At 47.0% G+C, this 24,063-nt stretch overlaps 1 protein-coding gene across 15 annotated transcripts in view; it reads left to right on the top strand.

Moving 5' to 3' along the window:
* The window catches only part of KMT2C (lysine methyltransferase 2C), a 292,172-nt gene that overhangs the window by 264,909 nt on the left and 3,200 nt on the right, over positions 1-24,063 (top strand). For 6 of the 15 annotated variants that reach the window (XM_082632088.1, XM_082632090.1, XM_082632086.1 and 3 more), the window contains 17 exons: positions 811-2,502; positions 6,920-7,132; positions 7,826-7,990; positions 9,439-9,580; positions 9,719-9,866; positions 11,375-11,553; positions 11,641-11,777; positions 12,643-12,892; positions 14,042-14,181; positions 14,609-14,716; positions 16,068-17,187; positions 18,155-18,291; positions 19,094-19,236; positions 19,473-19,641; positions 23,035-23,151; positions 23,505-23,578; positions 23,914-24,022. In XM_082632088.1, the coding sequence (XP_082488214.1) occupies positions 811-2,502; positions 6,920-7,132; positions 7,826-7,990; positions 9,439-9,580; positions 9,719-9,866; positions 11,375-11,553; positions 11,641-11,777; positions 12,643-12,892; positions 14,042-14,181; positions 14,609-14,716; positions 16,068-17,187; positions 18,155-18,291; positions 19,094-19,236; positions 19,473-19,641; positions 23,035-23,151; positions 23,505-23,578; positions 23,914-24,022 (5,043 nt within the window). Of the gene's footprint in view, positions 1-810; positions 2,503-6,919; positions 7,133-7,825; positions 7,991-9,438; positions 9,581-9,718; positions 9,867-11,027; positions 11,075-11,374; positions 11,554-11,640; positions 11,778-12,642; positions 12,893-14,041; positions 14,182-14,608; positions 14,717-16,067; positions 17,188-18,154; positions 18,292-19,093; positions 19,237-19,472; positions 19,642-23,034; positions 23,152-23,504; positions 23,579-23,913; positions 24,023-24,063 lie in introns of those variants that run through there. The other 9 variants (XM_082632089.1, XM_082632085.1, XM_082632097.1 and 6 more) reach the window with 7 other exon arrangements.

Genomic DNA, 24,063 nt, shown 5'->3' with positions numbered 1-24,063 from the left:
GTATGTACATCATCTTGCACCCCTTTCTCCCAGCCCCCCTAAGTGAGGTGGTGTGTCCTTAGGACACGGGTTGTGTCTTCATTGAGGTTGGTCTGTAGCGTCTGCCCACAGGGTACAAAGGCTTCTGGGGATTAATTAACTGACCCAAGTCAGTCATTATATTAGGAGCCTCTTAGGAACTGTTCAAAGCATTACCTCAGAGCTTTTACATATTTCAGAAATTATGATTTGAATATGTTACCCATTAAATTCAAGGAGTTTTATTACCAATCTAGTCTTTTTAACCTGGAGGGGAGGGTGTGGTATATGTACTGGTAATTCATCTTGTCTTAACGTGTTGTACACTTTTGTATACTTAAGAAATGAAACCTTAGCACATTTAAATAGTTAAAGTTTGAGTTAAATCTCACAGTTAGTCTAACCTTACATATTAATGTAACTTCTAAAGAAGTTACAATTATCTGCTTGCTGTGTAGCCTTTATTGTTTTATTTTTTATATGTAGTTTAAATAGTTTATGACTCAGAGAAGGATTTTCTTAAATATTTAGTTCAGAAAAATGTTTTTCAAATTTGTTTTTGTTATTTCATATTTAGAAACATCCTATTATTGAAAAGCTTGGCAGTTTTAGTTGATCCGTCCTTTCTTTTTTTTCTTCCCTTGGTGATTTTTGCCATTGCCTAAGCAAGATATTTTTGCCTCCGCCTGATCTAACTGCCTTCTGTATAACCTCCACCATAATCGTCAGCCAGTGTTTTTATTTGATACCCGTAGCACATATAAATGAGTACGACTCAATTTGCTCTTCCAGATTCGTAAACAACAGAAAGAGCATGCCGAGTTGATTGAAGATTACCGGATCAAGCAGCAGCAGTGTGCAATGGCCCCACCCACCGGGATGCCAGGTGTCCAGCCCCAGCTGCCCCTGGTTCCAGGTGCCCCCCCGCCTCCCCTGAGCCGGTCCAGCTTCCCCATGGCGCCGCTGCAGCAGCAGCACACAGCAGTCATTCCTGGCCACACGAGCCCTGCTAGGATGCCCAGTTTACCTGGGTGGCAACCTACCGGTGCTCCTTCTCACCTCCCCCTCAACCCTCCTAGGATCCAGCCTCCAGTTGCCCAGTTACCAATAAAAACTTGCCCACCAGCCCCAGGGGCAGTGTCAAGTGCAAATCCACAGAGTGGACCACCACCACGGGTGGAATTTGATGACAATAACCCCTTTAGTGAAGGTTTTCAAGAACGGGAACGTAAGGAACGCTTACGAGAACAGCAGGAAAGACAACGAATCCAGCTCATGCAAGAAGTAGAGAGACAGAGAGCTCTGCAGCAGAGGATGGAAATGGAGCAGCACGGCATGACGGGCTCAGAGCTAAGCAGCAGGACGCCTGTGCCCCAGATTCCATTCTACGCTTCTGACCTGCCTTGTGACTTTACGCAACCTCCAAGACCCCTTCAGCAGCCTCCACAGCAGCAGCAGCAAGCGGGGCCGGTTTTACAGCAGCAGAACCTGCAGCAAGCGTCTATTAATTCACCACCCACCCCAAGTTTCATGCAAACCAATGAGCGGAGGCAGATGGGACCTCCCTCGTTTGTTCCCGACTCACCATCAATTCCTGGTGGAAGCCCAAATTTCCATCCTGTGAAGCCGGTACATGGAGGTGTTCCTGGGGCCAGCTTCCAGCAGTCCCCGGTGAGGCCTCCTTTTACACCCGCTTTACCTGCGGCACCTCCAGTGGCTAATAGCAGTCTCCCCTGTGGCCAAGACCCGGCTGTAAGCCGTGGACAGAGTTACCCAGGATCAGCCCCGTCTCTCATTCAGCTGTATTCTGATATAATCCCAGAAGAGAAAGGGAAAAAGAAGAGAACAAGAAAGAAGAAGAAAGACGACGATGCGGAATCTACCAAGGCACCTTCTACTCCCCATTCGGATGTAACTGCTCCACCAACCCCGGGTGTCTCGGAAGCTGCCTCTGCTCCCGCGGTGAACACACCCGGCGAACTCCCTCAGCAAGGAGAACCCGAGGCAGCGGAACCGGGCGGCCTATCACCTCCTGACCCGGCAGCTGGCCCGCTGCGCACAGAACCAGAGAACGAACGGCCCAGCGGTGACTTCGCACGAGGAACCCCAGGTCAGCAGACCTGTGCGAGTTCAGAGGTGGATAAGCGCCCCATCGATGCCCCTGCCCCCACTGGGGAGATGAAACTGGAGTCAGCTGAGCCGGAGCAGCACCCGGGCCCAGATGGGCCTGAACTGGAGGAGCGCCCTGGGGATCGGGCCAAAGAAAGGGCTGTGGCCGGCGCTGCCTGCCCGGGGCAGAGTCCTCCCCGACCTGCCGGCGCCCCTGCTTCCAAAGGAGATTCAGGCAATGAGCTTCTGAAGCACCTGCTGAAAAATAAAAAGGCATCTTCCCTTCTAAGTCAAAAACCGGAAGGGAGTTTTTGTTCAGAAGACGACGGTACGAAGGATAACAAACTGGCTGAGAGGCAGAACCCAGCCGACGTGGTAAGTGTGGCTCAGGAAAGCAACTTACTTTTTTTTCCCCTTTTATTTTAAATTATGGTTACAACAGATTAGTGCCAACTGCTGTATTGATTTCAACGCTATTTTATAACCTTTTTATTGTGGAGTAAAAAAACGCGGACCTCATGTTTTGGTTTATACCTATAAACTATATCAAGTAATAATTTGCTTACTGTATTTTTCAAAAATCAGAGAGCTGTAGGGTCATGCGTTTCATACGTAACATATTCCTGTTAGCTGATTATCACCATGTTGAGTTGATCTGACTAAAGCAAAGAAGTAATCATCTATGTGTCCTAATTGCAAATAGAGTGCAATTTCCATTAACCTCTTTGAAATACAGAAAACAGCTCAGGCACCCTGTTAATACCCTTGGGGACTCTCAGGAATAACCCATATTGGGAATCCATTCTGTCTCAAAGTATTGATACTTAATGTTATGCAAACTCAGTTTTACAGGTAGATGCTATTTTATCTTTGTGGTTTTCCATGTGTCGATATTTGCCTTTTTTTTAAAAAGTTTTTAAGTGTTAGACTTTTTTTGTTTGTTTTAATTTTTATATTTGGCTGCGTTGGGTCTTTGCTGCGCGCGGGCTTTCTCTAGTTGCAGCGAGCGGGGGCCACTCTTCATTGCAGTGTGCGGGCCTCTCCTGTTGCGGACCACAGGCTCTAGGTGCACGGGCTTCAGTAGTTGTGGCACGCAGGCTCAGTAGTTGTGGCGTGTGGGCTTAGTTGCTCTGCAGCATGTGGGATCTTCCAGGACCAGGGATCGAACCCGTGTCTACTGCATTGGCAGGTGGATTCTCAACCACTGTGCCACCAGGGAAGTCTCCTTTTTAAGTTATAAAACATTGGATTTGCTTTTGTTTTTTCATTTGTATGAAGAACTTTGTTGTAAATATACCTTTACAAGATTCGATCTCCTGCATTTCAGTGAACTTCCTTGACATATTTCCCAAACTGGGGTTTTCTAGGTTGTAGGAATTGGTTAACTTGTCTTATCTTTCAGATGCTACACTACCATTGGTATTGTGTTCATAAAGCTTTCCCTATAGTGTTTCTCAAATTAGATTTTAAATTTTTCATTTTTTTAATTGAATGAGGTGGAGTGCTATATTTAGTTGTCCAAATTTGCAGTTTTAAGATTGTTAGTGAAACCATTTGTTTTGCAAGTATTGGCTTACTCTTTGTTTTCTCTTATTTGTCTGATTCAGTGGAGGTTGAGTGGTAACCCCATAGAGTCATGTAATTTTTGTAAGTTTTGGTGGTGATAACTTTTTCAGTCATATTTGTCATCAGCAAATAGACCTGATCTCTAGCTACTTTGTCCATTGCATCCTCTGCCCCTAGGAATACCGGGCTACTTGCAGCCCCTGAGTGTCTTTCTGATTTTACCCTTCCATATATGTCCATATGCTGCTGTTTCTGCCTACTCTGCTCTCCCTTCTTCTTCTTTTTTTTTTTTTTTTTAACATCTGGCCAATATCTGTATCTTTTAAGACTCAGTTCTGGAATCGTCTTCCCCAGATAACTCACTCAGCTCAGCCAGTCTCAAATAAGTGGATGCCCATGTGCTTACATAGCAGTTTCTCTAGAACCACTGAGCATAGATGGCTCCTTGAAGGGTGTAGACGGCGTCCTGAGCACCTTTCTGTGCTTTTCTATCTCAATACCACATAGTTGGTATTCGGTGGAGTGAAGTTAGGTCCTAATAACTAGTGATTATATGTAAAAAAATATTTATATTGGGTGTTATGATAGAAAAGGGATGAGATCAATTAGTATGTGTATAAATGTTTGGACTGTGTCACATGTTCTCATCCATCTGGGAGGGCAGCAAGGGGCGGGGGCCCTGGATTACTAGGGGTGATGCCTTCTTAACCACATTCTAGGGGTTACACTGTGCTCAGCGCTTGCCCTGAGGTACGGCAGGCACGATTATTCTTCCTGTTTTACAGATGATGAAATGCATTTACTTTCTAGTCACACGTAAGGCAGAATTGTTGTGGCCGTAGTTGGACAGGCCCGGTGTTTCCTCCGTGCTGAGGACATGTGCCTTCTCACACATAAGTTGGCATTAGTTGTGGTGTAGGGGTAAAGCCTTGGGAGGCTTTGAGAGCTCACACCACTCAGCCTGCGTCAAATCCGTGTTCCATCTCTTTCCAGGGTGCAGCCTGGGCCGGTCAGGCTTTCTGTGCCTCAGTTTCCTCATCTGTAAAACAGGATTAATAATGCTCCCTGTTACTGGGTTGCCACAGGGATTAAAGGAATTAGAGTTCACCTTGTGCTTGTGATATTAACAAAAGGTGGCGCACACCCAGGACTACCGATGACATATCTAGGGATCTGGCAAGAGGAACGGAAAACTCTAATGTGTGCAAAGGTGTGACAACATGAGTAGCTACTGAATGGCTTTATGTTTACTAATAGATAAAAAGGGGAGAAAACAACCCAAATCCACTACTGTAGTTGTTGATTGGGTTATTGTTTCTGTATATCTATATCTGAATATACAGAGTTTTTGCAGCCATTAAAATTTGTTATGCATGAATGTTTAATGTCACGGGGAACAAACCACATTCAGGTTTCAAAGGCAACCACCAGAATAAAAGAATATTGAGTGTGATTCATTGTGTTTTTAACAAAATACATGTAGGCATAGATAAAAGATCGAAAACAAATACATTAAACTGTGAACTATTCCTGTCTCGGGCAAACTTTTGGATGATTTTTAATCTTTTGTGTCCTTCTGTAATTGAAAGTATTCTTTGAACTGTAGTGGTGGCTGCTCTTCAGGGTAGGCGTGCGGATTGGAGAATTCTGTTAAGCGCTTACAGTGCCCGACCCTGCTGCACGCCTAATACGCGGCTGCACGTTCTTCTTTTCTAACCGGTGAGAAGTGCTGGGGCCGTGCTCTGTGCTACCCACAGTGCAGACCCTGAGCACTGGCAGCGTCACCCCACCTGGGAGCTTTTCAGGAAACGGGATGTTGTGCCCCCAGCACAGGTGTGCCGGTCAGAGTGTGCGTTTTAACAAGGTCGCAGGTGATTCGCATTCGTATGGCCGTGAGAGGCATAGCTCTAGGCCAGGGTTCTCTGAACTTTAATGTATCAGAATCACCTGGAGGGCTTGTTAAAGGTTTGGATTCAGTAGGTCTGGGGTGGGGCCAGAGAATGTGCATTTCTAGCCATCCTAGGTGGTGCTCATTCTGCCACTCTGGGGACCACCCTTTGAGAACCATCGATCTAGCCCTGGGATGGGTACTGTGTTCCTGCTTCCACATCCCCTCTTTTTTGTATGAGCCAGGAATGGTTTTTACACTCCTTAATGGTTGAAGAAACTCTGAAACAGAGTAGTGAAAATTATATGAAATTCAAGGTTCAGTGTCCATGAATTTAAAACATCTTATTAGACCATAACCTAGCTCATTAGTTTATAACTTGTCTGTGGTTGATTTTGCAGTACCAGGGCAGAGAGTTGGGTAGCTATATTTAGTCTTTGGCCTTTTACAGAACAATTTTGCCATCCGTGCTCTAAGTCATTTAGATATATACAAATGGAAACTATAATCTGCAAACCCTCAAAGAGTCAATGCAGAGCACATTAAAGTAAGTTTAGCAACTGTCGTTGCCTATAGCAAAGTATAGCTGTCAAGTTTAGAAATAATGGCCCCTAAAAATAGTCCCATCTTTTTAAGTATTGATAGTACTACCCTTAAAAACCTCTTTAAGGACTGGTTTGTTCTTAGCCATAGAGACAAAAGTAAAGAAAAGGCTTATTTGCTATCACATAGGCCCTCTTTCATTGACTTTAAGTATGTAGCAGTTATTATTCAGTCAAATGTATGACCATGAACTAATTTGAATGAACAATGTTGTTTGTTTTTAGTGATCTCTGAGGCTAGCTGTTCCTCTCAACTGAGATGCATAGGCTGTGAAACTTTTCTGGAGCTTAGCGATGGTGCCTGCATACCTTGTGTTTCACCCATTCCTAAGGGGAGCCCAAATAAGGCCCCTAGAGCACCATGCAGAGACCACCACAGCCATCGAGCTAAGAGCACCCCTTCCTCCACAGCTGCCAGTGGGCAGGAATAGGAGCTCCGGGCTGTCACTGGCACAAGTACAGGCAGGCCTGCCTCCTCTGAAAGGGAGAATAGCCGCATGTAAGAGTTCTCTCTCCTCAAGCTTTGCAGCTTACTGATTTCCATACTTGAGAACCACGTTTCAAAAAAGGGATGCTGTTTTCAGAAAACAGGTCATTTGATGCCACCATTTTCCCTCCTTAACTTTGGGTGCCCACGTTAGGAATATTGTGTCTTAGGATGGAACTGGGTTAGCAGGAACTGGAATTCAAGCGTGTGGATAGTTCACTTATTTCTTAACCTTTCCGATTACATTAGCAAACTTTGGGGGCTCAAGTGCAAGGTGGTTTTGGATGTGGCAACAGCCAGTTGCCAAAAACAGATGGAGGAAGTGAAACCAAGAAACAGCGAAGCAAAAGGACTCAGAGGACCGGAGAGAAGGCAGCACCTCGGTCGAAGAAAAGGAAAAAGGAAGAAGAAGAGAAACAAGCGATGTTCTCTACCACCGACACCTTTACCCACCTGAAGCAGGTGAGTCTTTTGGAGCAGCCCCTTTAAAAATTCAAGGAAGGGAGACATCAGATGCTTTTTCAACCTTGTTAAACTGAAACTTTCCCAAAAGTAGAGAGTTAAGGGGTAAAAGACATCTCAACAAGCAACCTAAGAGATTTCCTATGTGCAAGCAAACTTGCACCTTATCCTATCGGCACCCCAAAATTTTAGTAAAATAGATGGATTGGTTGGCGCTGGTCAAGATTTACTTATGTTCAAAGGGAGCAGCCTCAGCACCAAGAAAGATTCTGTCCACGTTACTTGTGACTCCGGATGCACAGAAACACAGGCATTGGTCTCTCCCGCTAGTAGAGTGCATTCTTACACCTTTGTGGCTGTTACGGAAGGTGGGAGACAGCTGCTGAAGAGTGCCGCTGGGGGCACCTAGCCTCAGTTCAGCCCTGATTCTTGCTGAGCGAAGATAAGGAAGGTGTTTTTCTTGTTAGAAGCCTGGCAGCATCCCTTTAAGACAGATGAGAATAAGGCTCATTTTTAAGTATATCTCAGAGATTCTATAGTCTCTCTCACTTATTCCAGCATTTTGATACTTGAAATTTTTAAGTCTTATTTTTCTCAAGCCTTATTTGACTAAGTTGCCTTGGGTCTTAGAAAAATTGAGAGACACTTGTTTTGTTTATCGTGTACATTACTCTTAAATGTGTTTTTCAATAGCAGCTCTCTCTGCTCCCTCTAATGGAACCAGTCATTGGAGTGAACTTTGCCCACTTTCTTCCTTACGGCAGTGGCCAGTTTAATAGTGGGAATCGACTTCTAGGAACTTTTGGCAGTGCTACCCTTGAAGGGGTTTCGGATTACTATTCTCAGTTGATCTACAAGGTATGTTTCTTTGCCAAGGTGTTACCTTGCTTCCTCTCTGGATGCCATATCAGAATTGGTAGAGCTTGTCTTGTTTTTCCATCTAGTTTACATCTATCTAATCTTCCAAGTTCCATTTAAACTCTAGTTCAACTAAAAGGTTAAAATTTTACCAGGTAAAGTGTTTCCAATATGAACATTTGAAATTTTTGTATAGGTCAGAATACAAATTGTGAAAAACATCCATTGTGTATTTCTGTGGTAGGGAAAATATTTATTTTCCTATAATCTTTATTAACTCTTAAGGTGACTCCAAATTCATAGTAAATAGAGTAAAAAATGTAGTTAGGAATTTACCCTGAAAAAAACAATGAAAACACCTAAAAACGTATTTTGTCTAATAACTTAGGTACTGACTGCACCTGTGCATTAATTCTTAGGCTACAAAAATAATATCAAACTGAACCAAGTTTATCTTTTGGTATATTTTTTTAACAAAGTTTTATGATAGGCTCATTAGATACTCTTTACTTCACATCTGACTTGTGTAAAGTGATCTTTTTTGCAAAAATATTTGAGAGTATCATCAGTTTTGCTGAGGGCTTCTCTTCTTTAGTATTAAAGTCATTCTCTTGTGATATTCCATGTATTATCGTTGTTGGCTTTTCTCTTCAGTTAGAACCTCTCCTAACTCTTGTAAATGCCTTCTCTTCTGATGCAAGCTGTTCTCCACGCAACTTCATCATCTTCAGAAATCCTAGATCTTTGCTAGATTTGTAATTTTACCTTGCACTTGACTTGCATGGTATTATTGGTAGATTCCAACAGTCCCTGAGAGACTAGTCAATGAATCAGTGACAAATTGGTGACAGATGTTAAGCAGGGAGAAATATTTGGGGGGAAACTGCATTTGTTAAGGTTCAGTCCATTTAGATATTATTGCTACTCCTTTTGCTTCTTTTCGAGATTTTAGACAATCCAGATTCTAATATCTAAGATACAAGTTGCAGTTACGGATTAGGATCTTAAATTCTCAAGTTTTTGATAGAACTGGGGCATATCTTAATTTAATAAAGGAATTTTTTGAGAACTCTCTACAATTTATTGGTTGAATTTTAAAGCTGTCCTTCACTGGCTTTAACAGTGAAACTTGGAAAGAGTTGTATAGAATCAAATCAGGCACAGTATAAATTTGCTTCTTAATTTCAAAGCTAAGTAAGTACTCAAGCTGGGGAAAGTGAGCCAGTGGGTGGTATGTCCAGAGGATGATGGGTGTTTGTTCCACTGAAACGCCTCCTGGCCTGTATGTTTCCTTTCCTTCTTGGTGTGCATTTTAGGCATGAAGGTGCCTCTGATTACATTTCTGTACCTTCCCTCCCTGTGCTGAAAATTCACAGAACTAAGTTTTAGCAAGGTCGTGGCATATTTGCTCAGTAGCATATAATTTAAAATTTTTTGGTCTCCTGCAGCAGAATAATTTAAGTAATCCTCCAACACCCCCTGCCTCTCTTCCTCCTACACCACCTCCTATGGCTTGTCCGAAGATGGCAAATGGTTTTGCAACAACTGAAGAACTTGCTGGAAAAGCTGGAGTATTAGTGAGCCATGAAGGTAGGATGCCAAGCCTCCAAGTCTTGTACCTTTGAGGAGTTTGCCGGCTGTGTGTGGTGAAATGGCAGTCGGATTGTAAAGTTTACCCATTACCAGTTTTGACTGATTTATGTTTTTTTTTTTTTTTTGCTCTTCCAGTTACCAAAAGCCTAGCACCTAAACCATTTCACCTGCCGTTCAGACCACACGATGACTTGCTGGCCAGAGCGATTGCTCAAGGCCCAAAGACAGTGGACGTTCCTGCTTCACTCCCAACACCACCTCATAATAATCAGGAGGAATTAAGGTAGAAGTTCCTTTTTCTCAAGTATTTTTTCAGTTACTTCATTTATTAAAAAATGTATATGTTTGTATATAGCATAATGTCTGTAGGAAAAGCATGTAAAAACACTTAAAAGGTGAAATTTGGTGAATAATTTTCTTCAGAATTTAAAGTTTATAAAACATTCTTACTATTAAAAAGAATTCATTCGTGCACTTTAGAAATCTCATATGATACAGGAGGTTCAACAAGTAATAATAATCGAATAGACGTTAAGGCATTGGGACTCTCCATGCAAAATATTTCAAAGATCATTGCCCTTATAAGCTGTTAATGTGATTTACTGGGTTTATTGATGTTTGCAGATGTCAAAATAAAAGAGCGGCAGTCACAGAGCAGAGCATGCTTTTGTGGAACAGAATTTAAGGGCTGTCCTGTCCACAGTTTGTAACTCCTTTGTGTCAGTTCTTTAGCCCCAGGATTCTGATGAGGGAAGATCAGCTTCTCCTAGTAGATAGTCACAGCCCAGCCAGTTAGATCCGGGGGAGGTTCTTATATAGCTCATCAGATTATTCTCTCTTCTTGGAAAATCTGCTAACCACCCTCTCTTTGATAAGACGTCATTGGACTAAGACCCTTTACTGTATAAATGAGTAGACTGCGGACCACGGGGAAGTGACTTGTCCAGAGTTAGAGCCCAGCTCTTTGTTTCTCCTGGACCTCACCGCTAGATCCAGGCCGGAGCTGTCACTCGGGGGCAGCTGTGGGAGGCGGCCTCCCGGGTGTGCGTGTCTGGGGCCCGCCTGCTCTTGGGTCTCACAGGGACTCCTTGGAAGCCTCTCTCGGGTCTCCCGTTAATGTTGGTTCTCAGAGCGTTCCTTCAGCCTGACGGCGTCTCCTCTGGGGTGGGGGGTGTGAGACCCCAGGTTCTCGAGCTGCCGTACAACGTTTAGCCCAAGACCGCACTCGCCCTACAGCCCCATTTGCCTTTGTAACCTTTAGCTTCTTGGACTAGACCAGTCTCTTCCTTTTTTCACTTCACTTTATCAGTTAAGAAAAATGAAGGCTTATGAAGCCATAATAGCCAGGTTTTTTCCGTCTTGGCACTGTAAGTAAACAGCAGCCACAGGAGAGTTCTGTGCACGCGTGCCTGGGTGTGTGGTGGACTGCTCTTTCCTTTTTCAGCCACAGGAGTGTCCCCTAGTCTCAGTGATCTGGAGCTTTGCAAAGGTGTGAGTATCCATTCTTTCTATGCTGTGTTATAATCTGAACGTCTTCCTCCTTTGGCAGGTCTTTAAACTTGGATGCTAAAGCTTTAGTCAGAAGGAAGCATACCACTTAAATTACTTTATAGTTAAACATATTTCTTATTTTTTTCCCAAGAGATTTCCTGTTTGGCCCTGAACTGAATCTTTGGCTTCTCAGGTTATTGTCACTGTCCAAAGGTCACACACGTAGACAGGGCTGGGCTGGTGTGGGAAGCCCCCAGCGGCGGCCTTGCGCGTGCTGATGTGTGTTTATTCTGCTCCCAGGATACAGGACCATGGGGGTGACCGGGACACCCCTGACAGTGTTGTGCCCTCGTCCTCTCCTGAGAGTGTGGTCGGCATGGAAGTGAGCAGATACCCAGACCTGTCCCTGGTCAAGGAGGAGCCTCCGGAGCCCGTGCCGTCCCCCATCATCCCAATCCTCCCGAGCAGCACCGGGAAAGGTAGGGGGGCGCAGTGCAGTGGGAGGGTTGGCTAATATGAATGTTTAGAAAAGCTGTTAACCCTCAACTCATCCTTCCTTTTTTAAGGGTTGGAGTCTAGAAGGAATGACATCAAAACTGAGCCGGGCACTTTATTTTTCACGTCACCTTTTGGTTCATCCCCAAATGGTCCCCGATCGGGTCTCATATCTGTGGCAATCACTCTGCATCCTACAGCTGCTGAGGTAAAGATGGACTGGCTGCTGGACGTTGTAGAGTATTACCCATTTCTAAAGGAGTGTCAGGTGGCTCACAGTGACACGCACAGCTAGGTCATCGCGGATAAAGATTAAAGTTAGGGCTTGGCTTAGCAGTCCCTGCAGACATCTACGCCGCCGTGAGTACTAGAAACTGATCTCAGCCTCAGTCAAGACAGAAAGGGCAAACTGAAGTCAGAGATCTCATGTTTCTACTAAAGAATGTATATGGTAGAGAACTCTTCAGAGAGTTGATGACTATTTACATGTAGAAAATTAAGCAGTGAAGAGCTTTGTCAACAGAGAAAGTTGTCCAGAAGCAACTGTGTTCAGGTAGCAGCTGCCCATAGCAAACACTAGTACATGGCTGAGGATTTTTTTAAACTCTTAATTCTTGATGATGTTTCGTTGGCAACCAGACTCATAGTCCATTGGCGGGGCGTTTTGGTCGTCAGCAGAACATAACAGTGGCATGTTCTCGTGGACTGTGTCAGACTTCTGCCCAGAGCTGGGGGAGTCTGCTTGGTGGAAGCTTCTGACCGGCTGTAAAAACCATGACAAGGTTTAACTCATTCCTTGAATTAAAATGTCGAAAATAGTTTAATGTTCTCTCAAATATTTAACATTAATTGGAATCCCTGTACGAGGATTTCTGTATTTGGAAGCCTTGTTTGGGTATTGGCCCATTAAAACCCTTTCTCCCCGCCGAGACTCTTAAGTCTAAATAAAAATGGTTGGATTTGCGTGAGGTGTGTGCAGCACGCGGATAGCATTTATCCTAACGTGAGTCTTTCTTCAGTGGTTCTCTGTTGCCTTCCGGGTGGGTAACGCGGCGTTTGCAATTTCGTTTTAGAACATTAGCAGTGTTGTGGCTGCATTTTCCGACCTCCTCCACGTTCGGATTCCTAACAGCTACGAGGTTAGTAATGCTCCAGATGTTCCATCCATGGGTTTGGTCAGTAGCCACAGAGTAAACCCAGGTTTGGAGTATCGACAGCGTTTATTTCTTCGTGGGCCTCCACCAGGACCTGCAAACCCTCCCAGACTAGCCAGCTCTTACCACCTGAAGCAGCCTACTGGGCCCTGCCCTCCAGCAAGCAACGGTGAGCTGCTTTACAGTTTGTTGACCCCAGATTCGTTCTTGATTCAAAAGTTACGCCGCTTCTCTTTAAGATCTCGCTGTGATTTTAAGGGAGTAACAGGTCACGTGTTGGCACGCAGTCCTTGGTGACTTAACCCCCCGGGTGACTGGACCTTTAGTGCCTGGGGCCTACGTCACACCCTCTTGTCAGCGCTCTCCGACCTGCTTACCCTTGAGCCGCGTTTGTCCTCCTGCGGCCCCAGCCTCCCCTCCCACTTAGCGCTGGGTCACACGGTGCGGACGAGGCCGCCATCTCTGCCCGTGTTCCTGTTCCCTTTCCTTCTGCGGCATCTCCGGGGCCCCTCTCTTCTGTAGGTGCGCTCACACCTTCCCCATCACTGAAAGGTGGGCCCGGTCCTCGCACCTGTGTGGCGTCCCTTCCCTCCCCATCTTCCTGGTCTGGCCTCACCCTCACCCCTCTCTCCCCGCCTCTTCGCTCACCAGTTTCTTGGCCGTCTTGTTTCCGTCCTCACCTGCTCTTAGAGCCCAGCCTCTCCCCACGTCTCGCCCTTGAGCCACGCTGACAGTTGCTCGTGTTGGGTTTGAACTCTCGCCTCTGGCCGCCCTGTCACCCTTGCTTTCTCCCTGCTTCTCCCTCCTGCCTTCATGGCCACGCGAGCGACGTGCCCTGAGATCGCCACGCGCTTTGCAGTCTGCGTCCCCGCTCGCGTTTTTATCTTGGCCCTGGAACTTCTTCATCCCTCTTCGACTTTCCACATCACGCTCATTGAAGACTCTCGTTCACATACCTCTTCATCTTTCATGAGAGATTTCGTACCCTCTTCACCCTGGAGCAAAAGTATTCTCTCTCCCCCGACTCACTTTGCCCTGAGACTGGAGACGACCCCCTGCGCGTCCCGGTTTCCCTCCGCACTTCTCACAGCCCAGCGTGTTGTCCCAGCCGTGTGAGGGTAGCTTCCTCTCTTTGTACCCCAGTGTCATGCACGTAGTAGATGCCCCGTAACCACTGCTTAGAAAGTACGGTTTTTATTACTGACTAAAGACCAGCGTGGGGTAAAGTAACGGAGCCGCACGGCAGGCAGCTCCTGCTCCCTGGAGCCCCGTTGTTCTTGGTCGACTTCAGTCGCTAACGAACGCCTTCTGTCTCTAGGCCTGTCTGGGTGCGCGGGCACTGGTCACGGTGTCACAGACAGTGCGGCGCTCAGGCCCCAGTGGTGCTGCCACTGTCGCGTCGTCGTTCTGGGCCACGGCGTGAGGAAGCCGGCCAGAGACCCGGCCTTTGTGAGCAAGGTACTCGCACGTCCCTCCCCTGACCCCCGGGTCCCCGCCCGCCCCCGCCGTGCCTGGGCAGCGCCCGCTCCTGCGTCTGGAGGAGTCGCTTCTGGGGCTCCACAGACGCCTCCCCCAGAGGTCGCCATCGGCCTATGTTTCATGTGCTTGAGCTTAAAACCCAAGTAGCTACAGCAGCCTGTTCAGGGGGTCCGATGAGAGCGTGTATCTTTAGACGGTGAAATATGGAAAGTACAGTGTATTTCTGCAAACGTAGTTTCTCTGTGGCTGAATTATTCTGTGCTAAGTACTGGCCCGTAGTTACCTTTTTACTCCTTTTAGGGTTGCTGCTTCCACTTTGAACAGATCAGACCCAGCCCCGTGCACATCTTGTCCTTATTAGATCCCGACTTGTCGAGCTCCCCACACCTTTCTCTCTGCTTTTCAGGGTTCCCGAGACAGTTCCAGCAGAGCGGAGAAGGACGTTGTCTTCTGTAGTAATAACTGCTTTATTCTCTACTCATCAGCTGCACAAGCAAAAACCTCAGAAAGCAAGGTAAGATGGGGACAGTTTCAGTCGGCAGTCTGCGTTGAGTGGCGCCTGTGTTTTGGGAGTGTGTCCACTCCCCCCACCCAGAGCCCCCCCCGGGGAGTCTGAGCAGATGCTCCCCGGGTTGGAAGGAGTGCTTGGTCCAGGCTGTTGCTGCGAACTAAGTAACTTGAGCTTATTCAGCAAGAGTGGGCAGATTTGAACTATGTCTTAAAAGTTCAGAAGTGAATAAAACACTACTATTAAAATCTGTAATTTTACTTATTTAATTACAAATATCTTAATTTAATCACAACTATAAAGTATTGCTTTAGTGATCTTGTCCCACTGGGAAAACCTGTTCACAACCACAATTCAGGTCTATTCATGTATTTTGGGGGAAAAGTATCTGTCTTGTACCAGGTTGGAAAAGGTCTATTTATTTCTTGTGTGATTTAAGTGTATCTTTGAGTGTGTAGCTGATGCGGACGATACGTTTTAACCGCTGGCGCTGAAGGAAGTTTCTCCCCCGCTGTGATAGCCTCTCCTCCCTCCACGTCATGGCTCTTGCGTCTTTCTCAGAAGAATGTTCTGGAGACTCTTATTTTTTTTAAAGGCAGTAGTGCCCAGTGTAATAAAATTCAAGCTACTTGCCAAATAAATTTATACTTTAAAATACATCAGCCTGGATGAGAGAAGGAATTGTTTTTCCCACCACATAATTTCTTGAGTTCGTGGGCAGTGTCTGCCTCTTCTGGATTTTCTGTGAGGCGCGTCTTTTTTCAGAGCTGTGTAGGGTGGGGTGCATGAGAAGGTGGGTTTGCTGTTGCTTTTGTTATGACGACACTTTGTATCTAAAAAGCAACTAATGGAACTTCTGTCTCAGCTCAGCCCTTTTAGCAGTTGGATGGAACCGGGCGGCCTCTGAGAAAAGTTACATATGATTTGTTTGTTGACAGGGGACTGCTTCCCCATCTTTCACACTTATGCCAATCAATTAAGCCTAAGATTAACAAACAGGAATTTCAGTGGGTGGGACGCGCTCATAGAAAATTATGATCCAGAGTTCTTATTTGGTTTAACAAAAAGCTTCTCCGTCTTGTAAATTAAGTTAGCTCCTGTGACATGAAAAGTTTTAAGAGCAGAACCCTCTCCAGAGTTAGGGCTTTGCAGAGAACACGCTCTCTCTCTGTCGAGACGCAGGCACCGTGGGCACGCAGCATCGACCTCCGCTGTGCGCCAGTCCTCACCTCTTACTTATAGACCCAGAGCCAAACACTCTGCTGTTGGAACCCTACTGCTTGGCTTCTTGTTGTAGCAAGAATTGCCTTGGGGGCTTTGGAATTACTCTTCCTCGTGTTTGTTTTTTTGTGTGCAGGAATCCGTTCCTTCATTGCCACACTCGCCTATAAAAGAGACGCCTTCCAGAGCATTTCATCAGTACAGTAACAACATCTCCACTTTAGATGTGCACTGTCTGCCGCAGCTCCAGGAAAAAGCTTCGCCCCCAGCGTCACCGCCCATCACTTTCCCTCCTGCTTTTGAAGCAGCCAAAGTGGAGGCAAAGCCAGATGAGCTTAAGGTAACGGTCAAGTTAAAGCCTCGGCTAAGAACTGTCCCTGGTGGGTTTGAAGACTGTAGGCCGATCACTAAAAAGTGGAGAGGGATGAAGTGGAAGAAGTGGAGCATCCACATCGTGATCCCCAAGGGGACCTTCAAACCCCCCTGTGAAGATGAAATTGATGAATTTCTGAAGAAACTGGGCACTTCCCTGAAACCCGATCCTGTGCCCAAAGACTATCGGAAGTGTTGCTTCTGTCACGAAGAAGGTGACGGGTTGACAGATGGACCAGCGAGGCTGCTCAACCTCGACTTGGACCTGTGGGTCCACTTGAACTGTGCCCTGTGGTCCACGGAGGTGTACGAGACCCAGGCTGGTGCCTTAATAAATGTGGAGCTAGCCCTGAGGAGAGGCCTGCAGATGAAATGTGTCTTCTGCCATAAGATGGGGGCCACCAGCGGGTGTCACAGATTTCGATGCACCAACATTTATCACTTTACTTGCGCCATTAAAGCACAATGCATGTTTTTTAAAGATAAAACTATGCTTTGTCCCATGCACAAACCAAAGGGAATTCACGAGCAGGAATTAAGTTACTTTGCCGTCTTCAGGAGGGTCTACGTGCAGCGTGATGAGGTACGACAGATCGCCAGCATCGTGCAGCGGGGAGAGCGTGACCACACCTTCCGTGTGGGAAGCCTCATCTTCCACACGATCGGCCAGCTGCTTCCACAGCAGATGCAAGCGTTCCACTCTCCCAAAGCGCTCTTCCCCGTGGGCTACGAAGCCAGCCGGCTGTACTGGAGCACGCGCTACGCCAACCGCCGCTGTCGTTACCTGTGCTCCATCGAGGAGAAGGACGGGCGCCCCATGTTCGTCATCAGAATCGTGGAGCAAGGCCACGAAGATCTCGTCTTAAGTGACACCTCACCCAAAGGTGAGGCCCCGTCTGTAGGCTCTGCCGAGCCAGTCACTCCAGCGTTAGGCTAATGAATGTTTTGTGTCAGTATTTTCATGGTTTTTCTCACGTCTGTTTCATATTTTATCATAACAGGTGTGGATTCTTCATTTACAAATGCAAGTCTTAACTTCTTTGTATTTTCATACCTTGCTGTCTTTTTGTAAACAGTTGCTAGAATTACTCTAAATCAGAATATATATTCCAACAGAGTTTATAAAATAAATAGGAGAATGATTTGCAGATAAAGGTTGCCTGTCACTTACATGGGGGACCCTCTTGTTAATGTCACCTAGAAGGTGGGAACCGTATTTAAAGCCATATTGTCTTGTCTCAGGAGCATCAGATATTAAACAGATTTAGAGCCAGAAATGAGACTTAATTTCAGCCTCTAGGGTTAAGCCCAGATTGTCATTTTTATTGATGTAGAAAGTGCTGCAGAACTGCTTTTTTTTTTTTTCAAGTTTAGCAGTTTTTTTTTAAAAGTATGAAAATGCTCTAAAGATAATTCCAATGAAAATATCAATTTCATATTTTAATTTAACTCCGAGAGAAGAGGATATATCTACAGATACTACTTAACTGGATTAATCATTTGAAAATCTAATATGCTGCTTGGCCAGCATGAAAGTGAGCTAACTACTTGTATGAATTTCAGTTATATTTAACTTTCTTTTCCACTTCTGCTGTTGAATTTCCTTAATGTAACATATTCTTTTCCCCCAAACTTCATAAAGTTTTAAAAACTACTGCCGTCCGATAAGCAGGTAATAAAAATATACCAGGCTTGTTAGATCCCTGCCCATGGGCTTTACTTGGATCTGGTAAGTCTTCATGAGTGGTTGGTCTTCGTTTCGTCCTTGTTTTTATACTGTATCCTGTTTTCCTCTCTATTTAGCTAAGATCAAGTTTGTCATTAAAAAAATATCTTTTTATCCATACGTAGGTGTTTGGGATAAGATTTTGGAGCCTGTGGCATGTGTGAGAAAAGAGTCGGAAATGCTGCAGCTCTTCCCAGCCTACTTAAAAGGGGAGGATCTCTTCGGTTTGACCGTCTCTGCGGTGGCGCGGATCGCGGAATCAGTGAGTGCCGGGGCCGAGGCCGGAGAGCCACCCCCTGTCGCACGACGCACCTTACTTAACATGGGGCTGTCACTCTCACAACACTTCACGGTAGTGGTTTTGTCGGGGGTGAACTCCTGTCGCTCTGAAAGAAAACGAGGCATCGGTGAGTCGTGGGCGTCTCCGTGCTCACTCGCTGAGGCAGCTCACCGGGCTCAGCACCGGCGCTAACGGCCACTTTCCCGCCCGGGGCCCAGGGTTGGTCACCAGAGCGCAGCTGGATTTCAGGAGCCCTTACTGTCTGACGCCTGCTTGTTACAAGCACGTGTGCCAGTGAGTCTACACACAGCGCTTTTGGAAAACTGCATGATTATAAGGTATTGTTTTCAAGACAAAAGTCACCGATGGGTTTTCTTCAGAGAAGCAGTGGACACCCCGAAAGCCACTGAGTACTGTACCCAGTTGCTTCCTTTGGTGGAGCCCTGCCTAAATGATACGCATCTGTCATGTCTCCAGAGGACAGTGTCCACAAGAAACATACTCTAGAAAAGACCTTGAACACGAATGGTCTTAGGAGTTAACCTTAAGTGACCAGCTGCACTCCCAGGCCCCCGAGGGTGGTAAACGCATCACATGCAGTCAGGTTCTGAGCGCAGGCTGCTTCTGCTAACATGGCTTGAAAGAGCCTCTTGTGACCAACATTTTGAAAACGTTGATAAGTTATTTTCATGGAATTCAAGTTGGGCCATCCTTTGGCTGGCTCAAGATTGCCTGTAGTCTTGATCAGGTGAGTTAATTTTTCGTTTATTTTGCTTCTCTCCAGCTCCCTGGGGTTGAGGCGTGTGAAAACTACACCTTCCGATACGGCCGGAACCCCCTCATGGAGCTGCCCCTGGCCGTCAACCCCACAGGTTGTGCCCGTTCTGAACCTAAAATGAGTGCCCATGTCAAGAGGTTTGTGTTAAGGTATTTTGTTTTGACTTCACATAGCACCGCCCAGGGTTTCCAGGCCTCTTAGGGGGTTTCTGTGCCTGACCTGTCTGCTGCTTACAAAGCCTGCCGCCTCTGGCTGTGTCTGTGCGGCCGCACCAGCTAGGCGGCTCTCCCTGTGTGTGCTGTCAGTGAGAACTTGAACCAGCCGGGCCCCTCAGAGGTGTCTCCGCTCTCCCTTTGTGTCCCCGTCGGCACGCCGTCGCCCACAGGCCTCACACCCTGAACAGCACCAGTGCCTCCAAGTCGTTCCAGAGCACGGTCACTGGGGAGCTGAGCGCACCTTACAGCAAGCAGTTCGTCCACTCCAAGTCGTCACAGTACCGCAAGATGAAAACCGAGTGGAAGTCCAACGTGTACCTGGCCCGGTCTCGGATTCAGGTGAGTGGGGCTTGGCTTCTGGGAGGAGGGGAGGTGGGCTGGAAGGGGGCTGGCGTCCGGCCCATGAGACAGGAGACCGTGGGCTGCAGAGAGAGAAACCCCGTCAGCCCGGGGCGCCGGCCGCTCCGTCCGCGGTCTTGGAGGGTGGATGCTTTTTACTCCCCCGCGTGGAAGGACGGCTTGATGAGGGCTCACGGGGCGCGGGGAGCGCAGTATCTTCCGCACGCGGGATCCACGGCGCTCACTAGGGCTCTTTCAAGGCACTTTTGAAAAATACAAACGAAAATAGTTTCAAAAGGTGCCCAGTTTCAGAAGCCTTCTCTTCATGAAATCATCGTGTAGTTTCTGCTGGATAGATGGTGGAACACCTTACAGGTAAAGCCATCTCGTGGCTAAGCATGTAACTTTTCACCTGTGGCCACGCTTCCTGAAGAAACAAATGTCTATGCGGCATCTCCCCTTGGAGGCCCAGGATGGAGCCACAAGCTCTCACACTGCCAGCGTCCTCTGTCTCGAAGGCTGATCACCCTCCAGGCTCTTCATATCACTGAGCAGCATCACCGTCGTCTAACTGAGTGCGCTGGCCTCGTTATCCCAGACCCGAAGCGTCATCAGTTTCTGCTGCCTTTTTTCCTCCCTGAAGAGTTCCCCCAAATCCACTCCCAGCTCTGCTGCCTGTTTTAACCGCCCGTCTCACCTGCAGGCACTGCTGCAGGCCTACCTGTCCCCTCCCGTCCGGTCCCCTCAGAAGCCAGGGCGGTCCCTTCACATAGAAACCTGATTTGCACATTGTCTGTATTCATTGACGTTCTTCTTTCTGTAGAAACTTTTAGGACCTTCTCTTGATTCTTGAAATTTCGAATTTTTACCAAAGTGGGCCTGGGTTAGGGTCATTTTTATTTATAGCTTTCCCCACTGATGAGCCCTTTCAGCCTGAAGCAGTGTGGCCGTCGGTCTGAGAAATGTTTTTGTATTAATTCTTCTGCAGATTCCTACCTCTGTGTCTCTCTATACACAACTATTAGACCCCTGAGACCCGGGATCTCACAGTGTGGACCCCAGACGTCAGCTCCGGCATCACCTGGGGGTTTGCGGGTTCGGGGTCCCCAGCCGTACTGAACCTGGCCCCCGAGGCAGGGCCCGCAGGGGTTCTGGTGCCGCCAGAGGAGGCTCTTCCGTCCCAGGTCTCCCCGCCTGCTGTGGCCTTGTTTCTGGGCTCCTTGGCCTCATCCTGAGCTGCTTCTGCTTCACCTGCTGTCAGCGCTTTCTGCCCTTGATCTTTTTATCTGGTACCTTGTTTTCATATCACGGATGCAGGATCTTTCTGGTCTTTTTGCTGTTGCCTCAGAACTGGAGCCTCAAAAGGTTGCGCTCGTGCAGTGGCGTCTTCCTCCTCCGCTCAGTTCCTCCCGCGTTTAAAGTGTTCCCAGGCAGCTCGTCCACCCTGCCCATTCCTGGTCTTCGGTCTTGGTTTTGCTCCCTTACGTCATGTTAAGGGTTTCTTAACTACCTGCGTTCAGTCTGTCATCTTTAACCCGAAGCGTTTTTGAGAGTTTTTGGTGTTTGGTCACCTTTTTTCTTCCTCCGTCCTGCCCACCTCCCAGGTAGTCATGTCAACGACCCAGTACGTGTCCTGTGTCTTTTCCCTGCTACTCTCTTGGCACTACCTACACACCTGTGTGCCATGGAAAAGCGGGATTGTCTTGCCTACGCTTTTCTGCATCTTCCTTTTCTCACTAATATTTACACCCCTCTAGGACACCTGAGGTAGCTCCGATTCATTCTCTTTAATGGCTCTGTGACGTTCCGTGGTGCTGATGAACTGTAGTTAATGAAACCATTCCGCTACTGATGAGCCCGTATTTTGTTTACCGTTGTTTCCCACAACAAACAGTGTTGCCATCAATATCTTGTACAAATATCCCCATGTATTGGTAACTTCGCTTCAGTGGTGTATAGGCCCCAAAGTGAGATTTCTGTCTTAGAAGTACATGTACTTTTCATTTGAGCAGACGTTGCCTGTTTTCTAAAAAGGCTATAATTGCCCACTTCTGCCTGCTGTGTATGAGACTCTTTTTCTCATTTTCCCAGTGGTAGTGTTACCACCCTTTTGTATTTTTGCCAGCCTATTAAGCGTAGACCGACAGTGTCACCTCGGTCGCAGCTGTTCGTGTTTGCCGTTTGGGTCTCTGCTCTTCTGTGACCTGCCTTTGTCCGTTGTGCACTTTATAAGAACTTGTACTATTAGGCAAAGGATGTTTTGTAGGGGAAAATACCTACCAGAAAGTATGGTATGCTTTTTCCTATAAGAGTTTTAATTTTTATATAGTCAAACGTATAATTTTCTGTAGCTTCTATTCTTGGTTAAGACGGTAGGTTGCGTATGTACTTTCTTAGATTTTTTTTCTTTCAGGAATTTTATTCTTTATGTTTAAGACAAATTTATTTTTTTTCCATTGAACAACCAGTTGTGGAAGCACCATTTAGTATTGGGTTGGCCAAAAAGTCCGCTGGGGTTTTTCTGTAAGATTTGTGGAAAAACCCAAACGAACTTGTTGGCCAACCTAATAATGTATATAACCCATCCATTTAAACTGAATTTTAGTACTTCCAAACTACTGTACATTAAGTTTGCACGTGTGCCTGGGTCTGTTTGGATTCTCTGTTCATTTCCACTGATCTTCTTGTCTCTTATACCAAACTGTATTCATCTCCATATAGATTCTTCTTGTGTGTTCTAGTTTGTTCAGCTCTGAGTCTCATCTGGAATTGAACAGATAAATTGCATAAGTGGTTTTTTCCAGAAGTTAATTCAGTTCACATACCAAAATTTCTAACAGCAGCACACCCTGTATTGTGTGCTCCCAGGTGGTGCTTGGTGAGGGCTGTGTCTGGTGGGGATCTGGTCAGTTTGGGCTGAGAATGCAGAAACTCAAATTATGATCATCCCTTTTGGTTAGCCCTGTTTCTGTTCTGTAAGCTTATTGTTATGTCAGGTCCTTTTAGAAATGGTGGGATAAAATAAATAGCAGAAGCCACTAGCCTGTTGAGTTGTTGGGGTCTGAGAGTGATATTACACACAAGATACGACAGCCAGTTAGAAGAAGCGCTCAGCCAGTCAGCAGAATCACTTTGTAAAAATGCCCTAAGAGTTTAGTGTCAAAAAGATACAAAAACAAGGTAGTGATACCATAGTTGTAGGTGAGAAGATTGTCCCGTGTTCAGGGTTCAGGTGAGAGTGTGGTCAGTGAGAAGGTCAGGTGACTTCAGGTGGGGTCTTCAGTGTGGCTTCTGTCGTGACCCAAGGGTGGTACCTTTGTGCGAAAGGGGCTGCAGGCCAGTTGCCCGTGGAAGCCACGTGGTTCTGAGGTGTGTGCGCGTGCGTCTCCGCAGGGGCTGGGCCTGTATGCCGCCCGGGACATCGAGAAGCACACCATGGTCATCGAGTACATCGGGACCATCATCCGGAACGAAGTCGCCAACAGGAAGGAGAAGCTCTACGAGTCCCAGGTGAGCGCGGCGCCCCTGCTGTGCCATCCGACAGCCGCGGCGCAGGGCCGGATCTGACCGGATCTGACCGTCACGCTGGTGGGGGTGCAGTGTCGAACAGAGCCATGTCTGGATATTTTTGTATTTTCCTCCCGTTTTTCCCGTCGGTCTTACTGTCTGCGAGGATGTGGCTGGATGTGGCTTCACAGGCCACCTGCCAACGTGTTGGTTCCGTTCACGGCTTGTAGACGTCACCTGATGGGCTGGCGTGTTGTCCCCGCGAGTGTGACGGGGGTGTGTGTCGGCACACGTCCGGCTTTGCCCCCTCACGTGGACGGGAATGCAGAAGGGGTTCTGACCTCTTTCTCTTTCAGAACCGAGGCGTGTACATGTTCCGCATGGACAACGACCACGTGATCGATGCCACGCTCACAGGAGGGCCTGCAAGGTGAGGCGGGGGTCTGAGCGGGAGGTGCGATGCGTCTGTGCGCTCACTGTGGCCTTTCAGTCATGGAGAGAATTTTTATTTAAAATTGTATGTTTGGGCCTTCCCTGGCGGTCCAGTGGTTAAGACTCCCCACTGTCACTGCCAGGGCCCCAGGTTCAGACCCTGGTCAGGGAACTAAGATCCCACAAGGCGTGCAGCCAAAAAAAAAAAAGTGTGTATTCTATTAATGGACAGATAGAAATGTAATTAGAAAAAGTTTTCCCTATGAGCGGGAAGGTTTTTTTTAAAGCTTCCAAAGTCTTATAGTAAGTAGTTTCTGAAACGGCGGCTTGCAGGTACATCAACCACTCGTGTGCACCTAACTGTGTGGCCGAGGTGGTGACTTTCGAGCGAGGACACAAGATCATCATCAGCTCCAGCCGGAGGATCCAGAAGGGAGAAGAGGTAAGCGCGGGGCCGCACCATGCGGCCCCCTCCCTGCGGGC

Source organism: Mesoplodon mirus, assembly GCF_964341445.2.
Source record: "Mesoplodon mirus genome assembly, chromosome: 9".
Lineage (NCBI taxonomy): Eukaryota > Metazoa > Chordata > Mammalia > Artiodactyla > Ziphiidae > Mesoplodon > Mesoplodon mirus.
Note: the sequence above shows the minus strand (reverse complement) of the source record. Positions and strands in the feature narration are given on the sequence as shown.